This window comes from Phyllobates terribilis, unplaced genomic scaffold, assembly GCF_046119375.1.
Source record: "Phyllobates terribilis strain yellow unplaced genomic scaffold, ASM4611937v1 Scaffold_5__5_contigs__length_657084704, whole genome shotgun sequence".
Classification (NCBI taxonomy): domain Eukaryota; kingdom Metazoa; phylum Chordata; class Amphibia; order Anura; family Dendrobatidae; genus Phyllobates; species Phyllobates terribilis.
This window is the reverse complement of record NW_027362765.1, coordinates 425,819,184-425,838,352: the sequence shown is the minus strand read 5'-3', so window position 1 is coordinate 425,838,352 and position 19,169 is coordinate 425,819,184. Positions and strand designations below refer to the sequence as shown.

Here is a 19,169-nt window from a genome sequence, read left to right as displayed (position 1 = left end):
AATTTCTTTTGGGGGGCAAGGGCCATTTCGCTTTTCCAGAGCCTTTCTGCTACCAGTAATTTGGAAGTCCCTTATATTTTTAACAGATGACGGACCTGAGTGGGGACTAGCTTTTTTTGAGGACTGACTTGAAGCTTTTATTGGGAACATTTTACGTAACATTTATCCGGCGCTCTAGGCTGAGCACTTACATCGGGGTTTCCATCTAAATTTCCAAGTGATGTAATTCAGATGAAACCCCTGTGGGATCCATTCGCTGTAATGAGGCAGCAGAGTTACTCTGGACTCCGTCTGGCCTCTGTTTAGCGGTGTCCTTTTTTTCAGAAGTGCACAAAACTGTGGCCAACCGCACTTTTATGCACGCCAAAAACAAATGACACCGTGGGATCACAGACCAGACGGCGTCCACAGTGGCCTATATCTGCCTCATTACAGGGAATCTTCCGTCATGGGTTCCGGCTGAATCACGTATTTCAGAGATTTACACGGAAAATCTGGGGTAAGTGCTCAGCGCAGAGCGCAGGATAAATGTAAGGCTCTGCGCCTTACTGCGATCTTTGGGAGACATAATAAACAAATCAGTAGCAGGTGAAGAATTGGTTTTATTTATTTTTTACGCCGTTCCTCGTGCGGTATAAGTGATGAGATTACTTTATTCTTCGGGTCGGTGCGATTACAGAGATACCAGATTTATATCGTGTTTTTATGACTGACAGCTGTCACTCACTAAGAGACACTTTTTTTTGCAAAATCTAGTTTTTGCATCGCCATATTTTGAGAGCTATAATTTTTCCAGATTTTGGCCGACAGAGTCATGTGACTTGTTTTTTGCGGGACGAGTTGACATTTTTATTAGTACCATTTTTGGGTACGTGACATTTTTTGATCGCTTTCTATTCCGTTTTTTGGGAGGTAAAATTAACAAAAACCAACAATTCAGGAATTGTTTTTTGAGGTTTTTTTTTATGCCGTTCTGCGTGTGGTAAAAGTGATCAGGCAGCGTTATTCTTCGGGTCAGTACGTTTACAGCGATACTACACTTACTGTATTTTTTTATGTTTTGGCGCTTTTACACAATAAAACCATTTTATAGAAAAAATTTTTTTTTTGCATTGCTTTATTCTGAGCACTATAACTTTTTTATTTTTCGGCTGATGGAGCTGTATGGAGGCTTGTTTTTTGCGGAACAAGATGACTTTTCAGCGGTACCATTTTTATTTCCATTTTGCTTTTTGATCGCATTTTTTTCCACTTTTTGTTTGGCGATATGAGGAAAAAGCATAGTTTTTTGCTCCGTTTTTTATTTATTTTTATTACGGTGTGCACAGAAGGAGTTTATTAGTGTGACAGTTTTATAGCTCTGGTTGTTTCGGACGCGGTGATACCAAATATGTGTACTTTTTTTATTTTTGCATAAATATACGGATTTATCGGTTTAATTTATTTATTTTTATTTATTTTGTAATTTTTTTTTTTTAACCGTTTAAACATTTTTTTTTACTTTTTTTTTTTTTTAAACATTTTTACTTAGTCCCTGTATGGGACATTAATTTTTATTTTTCTGATCACTGATCTCATGTAATGTAATAGACATGTATTACATTACATGAGATCTTCCCTGACTGTTTCACAGTCAGTCTCCTGCCTGGCTTCAGCTGCAGGCTGAGCCAGGCAGGACACCATATATGGCAGATCTGGAGGCGGTCATGTGACCTCCAGCTGCCATAGCAACGTCAGGTCCTGGAAGGTATAAGGGGGCCGTCGGAGAGGTAAGTGGACCACCCCCTCTCCTCCTGCTGTCTTCTATATGCCGCGATCACTATAGATCGCGGCATATAGAAGACAGCAAAGGGTTAACATCACTGGGACCTGATCCAATCAGGTCCTGATGATGTTCCCTGTCAGAGCTAACGCTCTGCACCGCTCCCGCAGCGCTTGCAAGACCCTGGGGGTCCTCAGCGCTGCGGGACCACCCACCGTTTTTAAACGTCCGCACTGCACAGAGCCCAGGCACAGCGGACGTTTATCTACAGTGGGCGGTCGGGAAGCGGTTAATATCACCCCTCAGCAGTCCCAGAAATGGCACATCCATAAGATGCGCCAAATCAGGCGTTTAGACTCTTCTCACTGCCCTGTAGCGGTGGCAGGGGGTAATGGGGTTGGGGGTTCACGTCACCCTTGTATTGGCGGCTGACGTGAAGCCCAGGTTAGTAATGGAGGGCGTCTTATTACTAATCGCATAGTAAAATGGTCGCCGCTTTTTCAATAAAAGACACGGCCCGAAAAAAGTATTTTAATGAAGTAAAAAACACACGGTTCTACAATTTTTTTTTTTATTACCCTCTCAGTCCCTGAATCCCTCGATCTCCTGAAAAAAAAATTAAAATGGCAAACAACCATATCCCTCACCTGTCTGCCGTCAACGACGCAGTCCACATTCCGCCAACTATTGTCCCACGACGATCCGGGTCACTTCTACAGCAGTGATATCAGCTATCACTGATGTCACTGCTGTAGAAGACTGCACTGTATACTGACAGGGGTGTAAAATTACTCCGATCAGTATACATGCTGTAAGAGGTCACTGGGGTTCATCAGCTAAAGAAGATCAGCTGATCTGCCCCGGAGAGCTTAACACCCTGGGAACATTCTTGCGAATGTTCCCAGGGTCAGGTGACCGATCTGCTGACCGCTGGGGTGACCGATCAGCTGACCGCTGGCGTCAGCGCAGGTCCTGGAAGCACACTATACTGCGGGGAGAGAGCCCGCTCCCCGCAGTATACCGCCGGGAGGAGAGGATCGCCGCTGGACAGGTGAGTATAGAGGTTTATTTTTTGTACACCGCGTGGTAGCCGGCTTGGCTGGGAAGACTACTGCTCCTCCCGTCCACGCTGCTCCCCCTGTTATCAGCGGGAGCGGCAGCCGGGATGAGAGGAGTTGTAGTTTTCCTCTCAAACCCAGGTACCACCTGCACTTTGCTGCCATTGACTTTAATTGAAACGCTGCAAATCCACATATACCTGCGTGTTTGCTGCTTTTCAATGGGCACGAATTCGCTGCGGGATCACGCTAGAAATGGTCCTGCTGCGTATTTTAATGCAATGCGAATCCGGAGCGGAAATTTCCGCATCATGCTATGCATGGCAGACCTATTAACAAGCGTTTTCGCAACAGGAAAACCGCTGTGAAAACGTTTCAAGAACGCATCGTGTGAACTTGCATTGAAACTGAGCTTTAGGTTATTTGTTGTTCTTGTATTATTCTCTTCTGAAGTGTCCCTTTGTTGCCTTTGGAGTGGATTCAATCAGGATCAGCTTCAATTAAGTGAAATGCACTTTTTCTTTTTCTTTTTTCTATTCCCACCAGGCGTTTTTCAAAACCACTTCAGGGGAATAAAAAAAGAACTCAATAACTCAATAAATCCCTCATGTCAACAGCAAAGTGTATTTCCCATAGATATGACTAGGAAGAGTTGTTTGTTTTTGTTGTTTTAGACGGATTTTGGGCTGGATTCGTTCCAAACAAACTCCATATGACCACAGCCTTACTAGCCGCATTTATTAGCTGCTGGATCGGCCAACATCCATGTAATATGAATGGCCGGTTTTGATCTGAACTTGTATCTCCATGGATGTCTGTGGATACCTTAGTTTGGTTTTGTTAAATTGCAGAAAGTCTGGGAGACGCGGTCGTGGTGTCGCCGTAGACTACAACTCCTATCATTACTGAGACTTGGACACCATTTTAGTTAATACGTCTGCGTGGGAAGCAGGTATTAGTGGGCCACTGTTTTGGACGTCGGTGCTGCCTAGGACTGGCAGAGGAGCTGTGGTTCTGACTTTTCCCCATGCCTTTCTGGTAATCATTGTGGGAAGGGGCCACTAGGAAAGGAGTCAGCAGCACCAAAAATGAAGGCACAAGGTATGATGATTATACATCAGAAATGTGGCATCATTTTAATTCTGGAGGTGTCGGGTTACTTTTTATTGGAAAGGGAGTGATGTGCAGGATCTGCTGTTTGTTTATTGGCTTAATCGTTCAGTGCAGGTTTACTAAAGCTGAGCTTATATAACCCCTGGCAAAAATTATGAAATCACCGGGCTCGGAGGATGTTCATTCAGTTGTTTAATGTTGTTGAAAATAAGCTGATCACAGACATGGCACAAAACTAAAGTCATTTCAAATGGCAACTTTAGGGCTTTTAGAAACACTAAAAGAAATCAAGATTAAAAATGTGGTACTCAGTAAGGGTAATTTTTTGCAGACCAAGCAGAGGGAAAAAATTATGGAATCACTCAATTCTGAGGAAAAAATGATTGAATCACCCTGCAAATTTTCATTTCCAAAACTAACACCTGCATCAAATTAGATCTGCTCGTTAGTCTGCATCTAAAAAGGAGTGATCACACCTTGGAGAGCTGTTGTACCAAGTGGACTGACATAAATCATGGCTCCAACATGAGAGATGTTAATTGAAACAAAGGAGAGGATTATCAAACTCTTAAAAGAAGGTAAATCATCATGCAATGTTGCAAAAGATGTTGGTTGTTCACAGTCAGCTGTGTCTAAAATCTGGACCAAATACAAACAACATGTGAAGGTTATTAAGAGGCAAACATACTGGTAGACCAAGGAAGACATCAAAGCGTCAAGACCAGAAACTTAAAGCAATTTGTCTCCAAAACAGGAAATGCACAACAAAACAAATGAGGAACGAATGGGAGGAAACTGGAGTCAATGTCTGTGACCGAACTGTAAGAAACTGCCTAAAGGAAATGGGATTTACATACAGAAAAGCTAAACATAAGCCATCATTAACACCTAAATAGAAAAAAAACAAGGTTACAATGGGCTAAGTAAAAGCAATCGTGGACTGTGGATGACTGGATGAAAGTCATATTCAGTGATAAATTGCGAATCTGCATTGGGCAAGGTGATGATGCTGGAACTTTTGTTTGGTGCCGTTCCAATGAGATTTATAAAGATGACTGCATGAAGGGAACATGCAAATTTCCACCGTCATTGATGATATGGGGCTGCATGTCAGGTAAAGGCACTGGGGAGATGGCTGGCATTACATCTTCAATAAATGCCCAAGTTTACATTGATATTTTGGGCGGTTTTCTTATCCCATCAATTGAAAGGATGTTTGGGGATGATGACATCATTTTTCAAGATGATTATGCATCCTGCCATAGAGCAAAAACTCTGAAAACATTCCCTGAAAGAAGACACATAAGGTCAATGTCATGGCCTGCAAATATTCCGGATCTCAATCCAATTGAAAATCTTTGGTGGAAGTTGAAGAAAATGGTCCATGACAAGATTCCAACCTGCAAAGCTGATCTGGCAACAGCAATCAGAGAAAGTTGGAGCCAGAGTACTGTTTGTCACTCATTAAGTCCATGCCTCAGAGACTGCAAGCTGATATTAAAGCCAGAGGTGGTGCAACAAAATACTAGTGATCTATTGGAGTGTTCTTTTGTGTGTTTGTTTTTTATGATTCCATAATTTTTTCCCTCTGCTGGGTCTGAAAAAAATTACCCTTACTGAGTACCACATATTTAATCTTGACTTCTTTTAGTGTTTCTTAAAGCCCTAAAGTTGCCATTTGAAATGACTTTGGTTTTGTGCCATGTCTGTGATCTGCTTTTTTTTTTCAGCAACATTAAACAACTGAATGAACATCCTCCGAGCCCGGTGATTCCATAATTTTTGCCAGGGGTTGTACATGACTGCTTCTGTGTGTCTCAGGCCTGAACTAGAGTAACCCTGTGTAATCTTGTCCTTCCCCCTACAGCAGCCTCCTCCCTCCTCCCTCCCCTCCCTCCTCCTCCTCCTCCTCCTCGTGTGTTTACTCTGGGCTCATGCTATTATTATGTGATACTTTGGCTGCGGGCTGAACGATTTCTGGCTTGTGCTCAGTGTTTGTGAAGGATTTCCCTTGGCTCAGAAGCCACAGAGAATTGTCCTTAAAAGACTTTGTTTTGTTTTTGACACTATAAAGTTTTTACTTGATGCAAATCTACGGCTCACGTATAGGGGCACCCGTCACTCGTACATTACCCCCTGAATAATATTGACCGCTTTCTTTACCTATTTCAGTTCTCAAGTTGGATTTGGATTTCTTTATTTGCAATTTTTTTTTTTTTTTTTTTATCTTCCAGATTTCAGACCAAAACCTACAGCAAAATGAATTCCCTCGCAGTCAAACGAGTTGTTAATAATATCGTCAAGTCCCCAGAAGACAAGAGGGAATATCGGGGAGTAGAGCTGGTCAATGGGATAAAAGCACTTCTTATAAGTGACCCCACTACCGACAAATCCTCCGCTGCTCTGGATGTTTACATAGGTACGGGGCTAATGAAATACTGATTTTTGCATTGCAATTGTCGTGTCCCACATTATTCAGAGCTTTCCTTTTGTCATGTTCCTATCTATGTATTTCCATTACTGGCTCACTTGCCATAGACAGGGATGTCCAACGCAAATACACAGAGGGCCGAAATTAAAAGCTTGGACAAAGTCGTGCGCCAACCTTGATATTTATTAAAAATGTCTACAATTGAGAGAGTTTTTTTCTTATCAAATTTAACAATTAAACTTTTGATATGGAAACAAACTTAAAGGGGTTGTCACACAAACAAAGTACATTTTAATTAATAGATCCTAGAATAAAATATTGGAATAATGTTATGTAAGAGTAGTTAAAAACATACATATGTGATAACAAAGGATATAAAAACCTCGAATAACAAACTATGTTGCCAACAAAAGTGCCCCCCAAACACAGTAAGATTCCCCCACAGTACCCTCAACACGCACGATATGGTGACCCCCATCTCCATATGATTCGCCAACTATAATCCCCATACAGCCCTCTACCCATTATAATTTATTCCACGTAGCCCTCCATGCAGTATGATGGGCTCCACGTAGCCCTCCATGCAGTATGATGGGCCCCACGTAGCCCTGCATTGCCTCCCATACAGTATAATGGGCTTCACATTAAAAAATAATACTCGCCTCTCCTCTTTTCCCTGCTGCTCCGGTCTCGGCTGCGAGCACTTTGAAGCTCTTCACTGCTCGGCACAGCGGGCGCATTCTAGTGACATCATCACACACGCAGAGGAATAATGATGGCGGAGTGTTAGCTGACGCTCCCTCCTCCCTCATTTCTTTCAACTGTATCTGCATTCAAATGCGATGCCGGGCAGGGGACAGCGGGCCAGGGTTTAACGTGTCATAGAAGATGGATATTACAGGTGCAGAGGCCGAGACTATGACCATGGCCTCTGTAGAAATCCACACTTATGTAAGCCTCTTCTATGGATATCCTGTATATAAGCAAATGCTGCATTGTAATCACAGTACAGGCTGGCTCACACTTGCGATGTAATCGGAGGAGTGCAATCTGAGAAAAAATCGGATTCCACTCGGCCCAATGTTAAAATATAGGGCAGCTCACATCTGCTGTTATTTTCTCATGCTGATTCGGCATGAGAAAACACTCGCAGCAAGTTGTGATTGCATCCGAGAATCGGATCGCACGCACCCATACAAGTCTATGGGTGCATGTGATACATCGCACTGCACTCGTATTTCATCTGAGTGCAGTGTGATTCCCGCGGATGCCTGCAAAGGCGGAAATGGAGAAATTAATTTCTGTCTCCTCCGCAGTTGTGCTGTGATCCTTTTCATGCGAGCGGATCGGAGCACGAGCTGACACTCGGCTCCCACTCACAGCAGAGCAGGAACCGAGTGTCATTAGCCTATTGCATCCTATGCTATATGCTAGTGTGTCTCTGCCCTAACACAGACTTACACCTACCATGACACCTCCGTGTACATTAATTTGTTCATGGATCCCTGGGGTGATTTTTAAGATCTTTTCCACATGAAAATTTATTTATGCATATAAAATGCCAAAAAAACAAAGTAACTTTGCAATAGTTATTAGTTAGTTGCAAATCTCGCTCCTTTTTGTCCCATGTGCATCTATGTCTTCATTAGAACAGACAACAATGTGCCAGAAAACTAACCAGCAAGTGTGAACAGGTGCAAGCTGCTATGCCTGCATGTGACGTCATATATTCTTCTACCTCTGGCTAGCCTACGACTTGGGTGTTTTCTGCATTTGTGCATAGTGTAACTTCAAGGTTCTGTTTTGTTTTGTTTTTTTGTTAAATGCAGATTTCAGACCATATTTAATCCTGAAAGCTGTGCTAGGGGTGGGGGACAGACGCCTACAAAATTATGCTTATTGGTGATTAAAATGGAAAGAGTCTGGTGTTTATATGGCCATGTTTTTTTTTCCCATGAATACCACTTCAATAAGTGATTTGTCTCCTATTAAAGCGGATTCCCGCCAGGGGATGGTGGATTCCCGCCAGGGGACGGTGGATTCCGCCAGATAGCGACCGCAGAAATGAGAATTTATAGCGAGTTTTTCCTATGAATCTCACTGAAAGTTCATATCAGGACTTCGGACTACTAGGTTACATCACACTAAACATGCTTCTTGTCTGTTCCCTTGAGGATGCTACGTCTACAAAAGAGCAATAAAAAGGAGACATTTTGGCGTCCTATTGCAAAGTTGCTTTATTTTAATTTTCAATGTATTTAATTGCAAGATGAAGGTGCCCTTTAAAATATTTTAAAGTGCATTGTAGGAACAAAGGTTAATCTCGACATGCTATGCTTTCTGCTGTTTTTCCTGGCAGGATCCCTGTCCGATCCAAACAACATACCAGGACTTGCCCACTTTTGTGAGCACATGCTTTTCTTGGGCACGAAAAAGTACCCCAAAGAAAACGAGTACAGCCAGTTTCTCAGTGAACATGCAGGGAGCTCCAACGCCTTCACCAGTGGAGAACATACCAACTATTACTTTGATGTGTCCCATGAACACCTAGAAGGAGCATTGGACAGGTAAAGACCATATGATGAGCTTGTTTTCCAAGCACCCATTGGAAAGGACAAATCTGGAGTGAACAAATACTTTTTTTTTATTGAAGACCTATAAAGCATATGTACATAAACTAAAAACAACAAGGCCGCGAAATGTTATGATTTTAAAGAATTACCATTGTTTTTAAATTTTATTTAGTAAATCAATAGTAGATATGAAAATAATCAACTTTGTGATATATCTTATTAGAAAAATCTGCTTCTTTTTACCCCTAGACTAATCTTTCATTCTCAAAATTCCCAACTCACCGGTAAAATCTGGCTTCAGTGAATACAGAATTTCTCATTACTGAGATAAGTTGACGGTTGGTGCTCATAAAGTTCTACAGAGGGGAAGAAACGCAGACCTTCTGCGACAAGTTTTCCTGAAACAGTAAGTTCTCCATAGAACTTTATATCCAACCGTCCTCTCCTATCGCAGTAAAGGGAAAGACTTTCTCCTCCTGGATTGATCTTTTACTTTCCAGTCATGGGTAAAATCTGTCTTCAGTGAATAAAGAAGCAGAATTATTACAAAAGGAATATATTCATGTGTACGGCTAACTTATGAGTGCTTCCGGTCACGTGCCGACAAGTCTCATCCAGCTATTATCAATAGAAGATACTTGAGAAAAGTGAGTCTAATCGTCACGTGACCGCAAGCTGTCAAATCTCGCTCATGCAGTCACATAAGTGTCGACTTGCTTGGGGCATAGAGGGGAATCCTGACCATGTGCACATCGCACACTGTCAATCTGTGATTATAGATTTTAACCAAGTAAGAAGAATCTTTATTAAAGGGGCTGTCCGGTTTAAGAGTAGAAAGGTTAGGTAGACCATCTCTTAAGACTAGGGAATATGCAGTTTTTCATATTTTGTTTTATTAGTCAGAAATTGCTACAAGATGAATAATCATAGATTTTATATTCCCTTCGCTCAGGTTTTCCCAGTTTTTCTTAGGCCCTCTATTTGATGAGAGCTGTAAGGATCGGGAAGTAAACGCAGTGGATTCTGAGCATGAGAAGAACCTGATGAATGACGCCTGGAGACTCTTCCAGCTGGAGAAGGCTACGGGAGACCCCCAACACCCCTTCCATAAGTTTGGAACAGGTGGGTAATACAAGAGTTTCCTATTCAGCCCTAACATGGATGAATCTACCTCAAAGTTTGCGGCAGAATTCTGGCACACAACTTTTTTTTTTTTTTTTTTTTTAAATAGTCGCAATTTTTTTTTTTTTTGTGCTTGAGCATAAATGCTGCATTTTATGACCATTTTACAACAGCACCTCCAACTTCTGGTAATGGGCTGGAGTACACTTCTGATTATGGCTTACCGCAGGTGAGAGGTTCGCACCTTGATGAATCCGCATAGTGTCTAGAAGGAAAGATTCATTCATCCTTAAGGAAACTGCTCATTATATTTTTGTAGCGTGATACTGTGGAACTAGTAAACCACCAGAGCCTTAAAAAAAAAAAAAATAATAATAATAACCCCCCCCCCCCCTTTATTATACTTATCCTGTAGAACTTGCTAACAGTCATCAGTGTGTTACTTTATTACAGAACCCATCATGCAGGATTAAAATGCAATTCTAAGTGAAAGTTCCTCTTAATCTCACAAATGTGAATTTGGCATTAAAATGTAAAAAAAATATTTTTTTTTTGTTTTCTTGTTTCTCTCAAGTCAGCGATAGTTAGCTGTATCCAGTGGTTTCCCATTCCTATTTTTATGTTTTATCCGACAGTTTGCAACAGAAATCCTAGCGTAAAACGGATTAAAATGTTCCATGGTTCTTGCACAACCCATACCTTCACAAACACTGTGCAGCTGTTTGTGGTTTTACCCCAGCTCCATTAAATTTGTAAAATGTGGGCATAGCTGAGTGCCTAAAAAATTCATGATTTGCCCCATAAATTGTCACTAATTATAGCAATTGTACCCCCGCCCATGGCTGTATTATGTTCCTAGTGCATGGCAGCTAAAAGATGCAACCAAATTCATCAAGAGGCAAACCCTTTTTAAGGAGGATCTTTCACTAAATTCTACTAATAGAATAGTGTCTGCAGAGCGGAATAATACTTTTCCTCTCCACGGTGGAGGTATTAGCAATCAAAGTATTTGGCACCTAATGAGTTACCTCCCGCTTTGATTAGAAGAAAGTTTTCACTGGGGGTGTGTACTTTTCATCCTGTATGACATTGACCAATCATAAGTAAGGAGCAACAGTCTATGGAAAGAACACGCCCCCACCCCAGCTTAGAGCAGATTTCTTGGTGTGTGAGATGTACACAATGGAAAAATATCCACAGTCCATATATATTAGCAGAAGGTGTTACATATGTACTGAGAACCCTAGAGAAGGGTGGTGGGGGTGGAAGGACAATACATATACTAATGTTCACACCTATATAAAAATATGAATTTTATTAAAGAAATTAATTGTGGAGCATTCAATAATTTACAAACTTAAATTACAATACATCAACCTTAAGACATGAGTATATATGTAGATAGATAATTAGATTATATAGATATATATTATCATTATAGCCATTTATGAACCAGACTCAACTGTGACAACTATAAATCTCTCCATAATGATAGCAATCATAGCACAAAGTTGTGTGTCTCTCTCTCTCTCTCTCTCTCTCTCTCTCTCTCTCTCTCTATATCTATATCTATATCTATATCTATATCTATATCTATATCTATATATATATATAATCTCACCATAAAGTGCAGATTGGTCAAAGTGCAATTAAAATACTTAATAGCAAATCATAAGCTGGAAAGATAAGTGTATACAAGACCAATAATGTGATATCAAAGCGGCTGAAAAGACATCTAAGTGAAGATGCGTTAGGGTCATGCTTCTGAACCCTAAGTGTATTGCTGCTAAAGGTGGCTTCATCAGGGAATGTGACATAATAACACTTTTGTCTGCTGGGCTCAAGCGACTTGAACTTGAGCAGTAACTTGCCTGCCCTGGACTAATTCTGTGTGAGATGCAATGAGACTCTGATTTCACTGCCGAGTGAGTACAATTTGCTCTGAGCACAGCAGACTTAAGTGTGATACTGACACTTTGTGCTTTCACCTCTGGACAGGCAGTGTGGGAGACTGGCAGTACTGCAGAGCTGACGGTGCTCAGAATGCTAGGCGAGGAGGAGAGCTGATAGAAGGGTTTGTAATGTGACACAGCTAAACTCAGTTGCTCTGACCCTGTCTGATAGGTGTGAGTCATTTGTGCTTTCTAGTCATGCTGGAGATTAGACCAGGAGATCAGAGTTGTCTTCCACACACTGAGAAATTTAAAGTGGACATGTTCGTCTTTCCTGACCGTTTCTCCCAGCTCTGGATTAGTCATTGTCATACAGGGAGAAGTACATTTCCCAAGTGAAAACTGTCGGTCTCCCACTTGGGCTTAAGTCTAGGGATACATCGGTATTAAATGTAAATACGGATATGAAAATTGATCCATCGTTATTTACTGTAGGGCAAAAACTGATCCAGTACTGATGCATCCTGTTTCATTATACGCTGGTGTTGCAAGTCCATAGTATAGAGATACAGCAATGTGCTTGAGTGAAGCTGGTTTTCGTCTGCTCTACACGTTGCATCTGGTGCTGTGTACAGCCGCACAAAGTGACTGTGCTCTCTAATTACTTTAACCAAAGATGTGCGGCTGCTGAGCTTTTCAAAGCAGTCCCATGTAAAATACTAGTGTATTCAGTGTGTGGCAATGACTATTATAGTAATAATGCTGGGTGTAACTTATCTATTTGTTCAAGCCTCCCTTTAATTGTTTCAGAGCTGCTCCCATGTGACGGCTGTATTTGGGTAGCACATTTGTCTCTGATTCTTGTCATTCAGGTTAGGAGCCGGACCAACCAGACATTTAAAGGCAATGAGCGGTCCAGAAATGGTTAAATAAAAAATAAATAAATAAAAATAAAATGCTTGTACACAAAACAATAGATCAGTCTGCTCAGCTACTCTGACTTAAATAAATAAAATAACATTATTCTGGGCTCAGGAGTCCAGTGGGTGTCCCTACTTTTGTATTTGACAGCCTTTCCTGCATGAGCATGTTTACAGATGGTGGTCAGTCACTGGTGGGATTGCCCACTGGAGCTCTTGGTGGGATTGCCCACTGGACTCTGATCTGCTGCCTGCAGATTACACTGCTTATTCAACACGACAAATTCCCTTTTTAAAGCCATGTTTGCAGCAGTGTTTTTAGTAGAAAGCTAAAGGCTTCTCTGGCTATAAAGATATTAAAGTGTCTATTCAGACCATTTTTTTGTACCGATTGATTTATCAGTTTTTAGCCCAATTAATGAGCGGGCATAACGTTTCCCGCATGAACAGATCTTTGACCTGGATTCCTGTTTGCTGGTGTCCAGGGCCGCGTGCTGCTCAGGTGCTGGCTGTATAATCTGCCTCCCCCATAGATAACTGCACTGTTTGCCAGCGATCATTTCTGGCGGCCGCCTCTTATAGTTACAGGAGTTGATCGGGCTGCGTGTAGAAGATGGCCGGCGCTGCACCTCATGGGTGCGGAGTATTATGTTACTCATTAGGTGTTTCTGTTCTGCCCAAATGTCTCTAGATAACTAGAGGGTGAAAGGATTATAAAATTGCTCCTAATTATTTATAACAGTTTTCTTCTATTGCTCATAAAATGACTGTTCTGCGTCGCTTTTCTCACTTTTGCAGTGCTGGGAGTTGACGATTGTCATTACTGGAGCATGGTAATAGTCATGTTGGATAAGTATTGTTACCTGGGTGGGACAAGACCATCTCGTGTGTGTGTGTGTGTGTGTGTGTGTGTGTGTGTATAGGGCTGTATGGTGGCACACTGCGAACCTACAGAGCCTTATGTCACTTATCAGAAAACCCCTTTACCTCCTATCCACAGGATATGTGATAAATGATTGCTGGGGCTCAGACCCACTAAGACCCTCTCCCTTGTTAAGTCCCATACTGGAATGGATGGTGGTGAGAGACCACTGATCCATTGATTGTCTTTAGTAATGGTGGTCTCACATTCTCAATTGCATTCACACTGGGGTCTTTGGGTCCCTGTTCTCAGGCTCTGTGGTGGCTCCTGCAGCTGGATCCCCAGCGATCATCAAGTAGCCTGTGGACCGGTGACAAAGATTTATGGGACAGACGTCTTCATGTCTCCTATTTAGAGCAGCACGGTGGCTCAGTAGTTAGCACTGTTGCTTTGCAGCACTGGGGTCCTGGGTTGAAATCCCACCAAGGACAACATCTGCAAGGAGTTTGTATATCCTCCCCGTGATTGCGTGGGTTTCCTCCGGGTACTCTGATTTCCTCCCACACTCCAAAGACATACTGATAGGGAGTCTAGATTGTGAGCCCCAATGGGGACAGCGATGATGATGATGATGATGTCTGTAAAGTGCTGAGGAATTAATGGTGCTATAGAAGTATAATAAATAACAGCTAGTGCATTAATCGTGTCCCTGCATCGAGAGGACATCTGCATTTAAAGAAGGTAACTTGGAGACGCAGCACGGCGATGGACTAGTAGAAGTTTATTGCCAAGTTGTTTCATTTATATACTTAACAGATTATTCACAAGTTTCTGTTCTTCCTTCCAGGTAATAAGCTTACTCTTGAAACAAGGCCTACAGAAGAAGGACTCGACGTGCGGCAAGAATTGCTGAAATTCCACTCAACTTTTTATTCGTCTAACCTCATGTCCATTTGTGTGCTTGGAAGAGGTAATAAAAATCACATGAGATATTTATTAACTTTTTGCGACTGCATAAAAATGTCAGAATAGGACTGTTCACCTTCTTGACTTTTGGCGGTCTCCGAGATTACAACTTTTATTGGGAAAAATAAATACTCCTGAGCAGTGGGAATAAAATAGTAGCAACAACTGGTCACTCCTGACATGAGCTGCTGGATAACAGAAAAAGGGAATCTGACAGCAGCATGACGTAGGCGCCGAGACCCTAAGTCTATGTTCACACATCATATGCTTTTTATTTTTGTGCAGCAAAACCTGATCTCTTGCCAGGAGGTTGTTCAGGATTTTTCTTGCTTTTTTGCTTGTTTTTTGGTACGTTTTGTTCAGTGTTTTTTTTTTCACTGTCCTTTTTTGTCTCTTTTAAGCATGTACATAAAGTTCTGTTAAAAAAAAAAAAGTAATTCTGGTTTTGGCACAAAAAAACGCTGAAAAAAACTAACACCTGCATATTTTTTTTTTTTTTTTTTCCCCCACCCATTACTTCCAATGGATGAAAAAAAAACGCTGAAAGTCCCTTCTTTTTTTTGCTCTATTTTGCAAAAAAACACCATGAAAAGCACAAAATCCTGATTTAAAAAAAAAACAAAACATGATGTGTGCATGAGATTTCTGGAATCTCATAGACTTTGCTGGTACTGCAAAACGCAGCTGAAAATTTGCATTAAAAAAACGCATCAAAAATCGCTGAAAAAACCATGATGTGTGAACATAGCCTTAGATGGCACATAGCTAGGTAGTTAGTGAGGGGCTTCCGCTTTCAACCCATTGATAAATCTTAAATATATAAAATGAGAATAGTCTAACAGGGTTTAAAGCAAATTAATATTCTGTAGTTGATTAAAACCAGATAGTGATACATTCTCATTAATTTCTAGTGTTATTTTGTTTGTTTTTTATTTTAATTTTTTAGTTTTTGTACTTTATGTGGGCCGCCATCTTCCCAAGCTAATGCTAACCGTGTTTGGACACCATCTTCTTTACAGTAGCCACTAAACAAATTATATAACCTGATGGAGGGAGATTTCTATAGATGCAATTCCTTGGTTTGCTCTCTGATCTGGTCTGAGGTCATTGGGAAGGTAGTGGGAGCAGGTGAGCTGTGATAACACTGGATCCACCGTTCAGTATAAGTGATATCTGATTTTGCTTATTCTGAATAGTGGATCCTGTGCTAGCTGTCTGTTGTAATCCCACCTGTGATAATGAGACTGCTGAAAGTCCTCTACACAGAACATGTGAATTTAGTATTAGACCGAGTGATCAGTGTAAAAATGTGAAGATTGTTAGAGATAGACATATAGAGAGATGCAGCACTCTGTAAGCGCCAAGATGTCGGCAAACATAGAAAATATGACATTGGACTGCATTACTGTTATATAGTATGTATTTATAAAAATAAAGGTACTTGGTGCATTAATTGGTCATTTGATGAGAGCCCACCAGCAATGTCCAGACTTCCCTTTATTTGATGGGACCCTAAATCTAATATTTAGCAAACATGCCTCTACCTAGCTAAAAGCCTACAAATTTGAAGAGCAAGCAGAAGGCATGTTTTATTACTATTAGGTTAAGGCCCCCATACACCTTACACTGTCAGCTGAACCTACAGAGATAGACGGGATCTAATGTGTGTATTGGGGCGCCGGCCAACTGATTTTCAGAAGAAATGTCTATCAGACATGTTTGATTGTGGACTGCAGATCGCATTGTTCTCCCTGAGATAAGCCGCCGGCCGATGTCAGTCAATGGCTTCCTCATAGACTACACAGGAGCACTCGGCCGAACGAGCGAACCTGTGTATGGGAGAGTCGGCTGAGATGGCTGTCGGACGAACAATCAACCAAAACCTTGTTCAGCCGACATCCATCGAATGCGTATGGCCAAGATTAGGGTCCCATCAAAGAAAGGGACGCCTTGTCATGGCTGCTGGGCTCTCATAAATTGGCCGATTCATGTGCCAAGTACCCTTTTTTTTTATTTTTAGAAGTATATTTTATATAGCATTAATGCAGTCCAATCAAGGGCGGACATACCGCCGGTGCAGCTGCATCGGGGCCCGGAGGTGGAGGGGGTCCTTGCAGGCAGGGGCGTACACCTCTGCTATGGGGCTCCTCAAAGAGCCCAGTGGTGCCTGACACCCATAGTCATTCTGTTACGCAGAGCAGGGGAGAGGGCACTGAAAAGGGGGCGCACAGCACACAGGGGACAATGACGGAGGAAGAGCAGGACTTACAGTGCGTCTTATGCTCCCTGCACTGTTCCCTTCCCATCCCCCTCCTCCACAGTGGTTTCTGCAGCCATGCCACCTGATATGTGTATATGTATGTATAATATACATACCATAATATTTTTATTTTATTATATCTGGCTCTTTAAAGGGTTATTCATCAAATAATCCATTTATCTCCAGCATCGGGGATAATTGCTGATCACTGGGGATGCGAACACTGCGACTGCCAGGAATGGAAAACAGCACTGTCTTCGTTCTGTATAGAGCTGCTGAGCGCTGCACAAGGCTATTCCCATCAGGTCCATCCATAGACAATGACTAGAGCAGAAGTCAAGCATGTGCCCCTCCAATCCATTCATGGCTGAGCTGCAGAGTAGAGTAGTGGTCAGTCCATATCAGTAAGTTATCCCTTCTCATCGGGATCGGGGATAACTTTATTTTTCTTGGGAATACCCTTAATGACCAAACGGCCTCTGTTCAGTGTATTCACCATTGATGCATAGGTTAAACAGTTGCCTCCTATAGATGCCAGACAGTGATCTCAACATCCACTGTAAAAAAAAAAAAAAAAAAAAAAAAAAAATGGTTTACAGGATAGTGTTGTGCAGTAGTCCATACTTTTATTTGTAGTATACTACCATATATACATGGTTGGGCTCTGCCGGTTCCAGCAGTAATCACGAGTATGTGCTTTGCACACTTGCTGTCATGTGCCAACTAGCGTGTCAGCCACGTCTTGTAGTGTTTCACTCACCAACAGAGCTGAAACGAGTTATCACCTGACTGCAAGTATGACTGTGCCGGAACCAGTATATGTGTGTGTGTATGTATGTATGTATATATATATATATATATATATATATAATCTCCATTTCAGTAAATTATATTTCTTTAGAGGTGAGGGGAGGCCCAAATAGAGCTTTTGATGTGGAGCCCTGTGGTTTCTATGTATGCCCCTTGCTTGCAGAGCAGTAATAATGAGGGCAATCTGGCCTGTTACTTGGAACCCGAGGCTCCTGGGGTCCCATGGCCAGATTTCCCTTTATCATAAGCCAGGCAGTGAGGTGAGCCCCAGACACATTTCTTGCACAGGATCCCCAAGCTCTGTGTCCACCCCTGAGTCCAATGTCATATATTCAATGTTTGCACATCTTGGAGCTTACATAGTGCTGCTGTATGCTTTTGTTTGTATATTATGCAGTCATTGCAACTTTCATCAGTTCACGCTGGCTTTATTCTGTTTGGAGGTGCTGGTCAGTTGTTTTTGTGGGATTTTTTTTGTGTTTTCTGTATCAAAGTATGAACAGATGCAAGCTGCTATGATTGCATAATAAACAAAAGCATACAGCAGCCTCTGTAAGCGTTAAGATGTATGCAAACATTGAATATATGACATTTTGCCCGAAAAATACTTATAAAGAAAAATGCATTTGATTAAATCATGCAAGATCTATTAAAAAAAAAATTGGTAAACCGTTCTGTTGATAGTGATGTCTGTCTGAGGCTGGACGTCAGCCGTCACTGGGGCTGTGCCAGCAGAAATGTGATGCTTGCTGCGTCGTTGTGCATCCTTGTATTTGTCGCTGGGATACCTTCTGTATTGTAGATGACAAGAACCGGTGTCCTGGTCTTGTTTAGTTGTCTTTCTTTTTATCCTAAGGCTAAAATACCTGTCCTCTTCACACCTTTCTTTTATTCTCCCCTTGGTGGTTTTTAATTAATTGTAAACATTTTTGCTTGTTTTTGTACTTGCGGCCTGTGCACACGTTGCAGATTTTCTTGTGTTTTTTTTATTTATTTTTTTTTTTATGCAGATTTTCCTGATGCCCGCAAAGTTAATAACAATCTTGAAGTCCCATGCACACGTTGCTTATGTTTTTTCCTTGCAGATTTCCTTCTGCAGCATGTCCATTCTTTCAGCATTTTTGCTATATATTTCACCCATACTGAGCAGGTGAAAATCTGCAGCAAAAACGCATATAAAAAAGTGGCAAACACACCTATTTTACGCTGCATTTTTATTGCCTAGAGATGCAGCAATGGTGCAGATATTTCTGCACCAAATACTTAACATGTGCACGCACCCTTTTATAGAGGAAAAAGTTAGAAAAAAAATGCTATACCTATAGCATGTTGGCTTCTAAAGAGGGGGGGGGGGATCTAAGACAAATTTATTGCAATGTGCATAAACAAAGCATTTTCTA

The 19,169-nt window shown here is 41.6% G+C and overlaps 1 protein-coding gene across 4 annotated transcripts in view; it reads left to right on the top strand.

Moving 5' to 3' along the window:
- IDE (insulin degrading enzyme) overlaps positions 1 to 19,169 on the top strand; it is a 90,925-nt gene that overhangs the window by 14,841 nt on the left and 56,915 nt on the right. For all 4 annotated transcript variants that reach the window (XM_073685241.1, XM_073685240.1, XM_073685242.1 and 1 more), the window contains exons 2-5: positions 6,168 to 6,352; positions 8,724 to 8,931; positions 9,890 to 10,059; positions 14,581 to 14,703. In XM_073685241.1, coding sequence (XP_073541342.1) covers positions 6,168 to 6,352; positions 8,724 to 8,931; positions 9,890 to 10,059; positions 14,581 to 14,703 — 686 coding nt within the window. The remainder of the gene's footprint in view (positions 1 to 6,167; positions 6,353 to 8,723; positions 8,932 to 9,889; positions 10,060 to 14,580; positions 14,704 to 19,169) is intronic.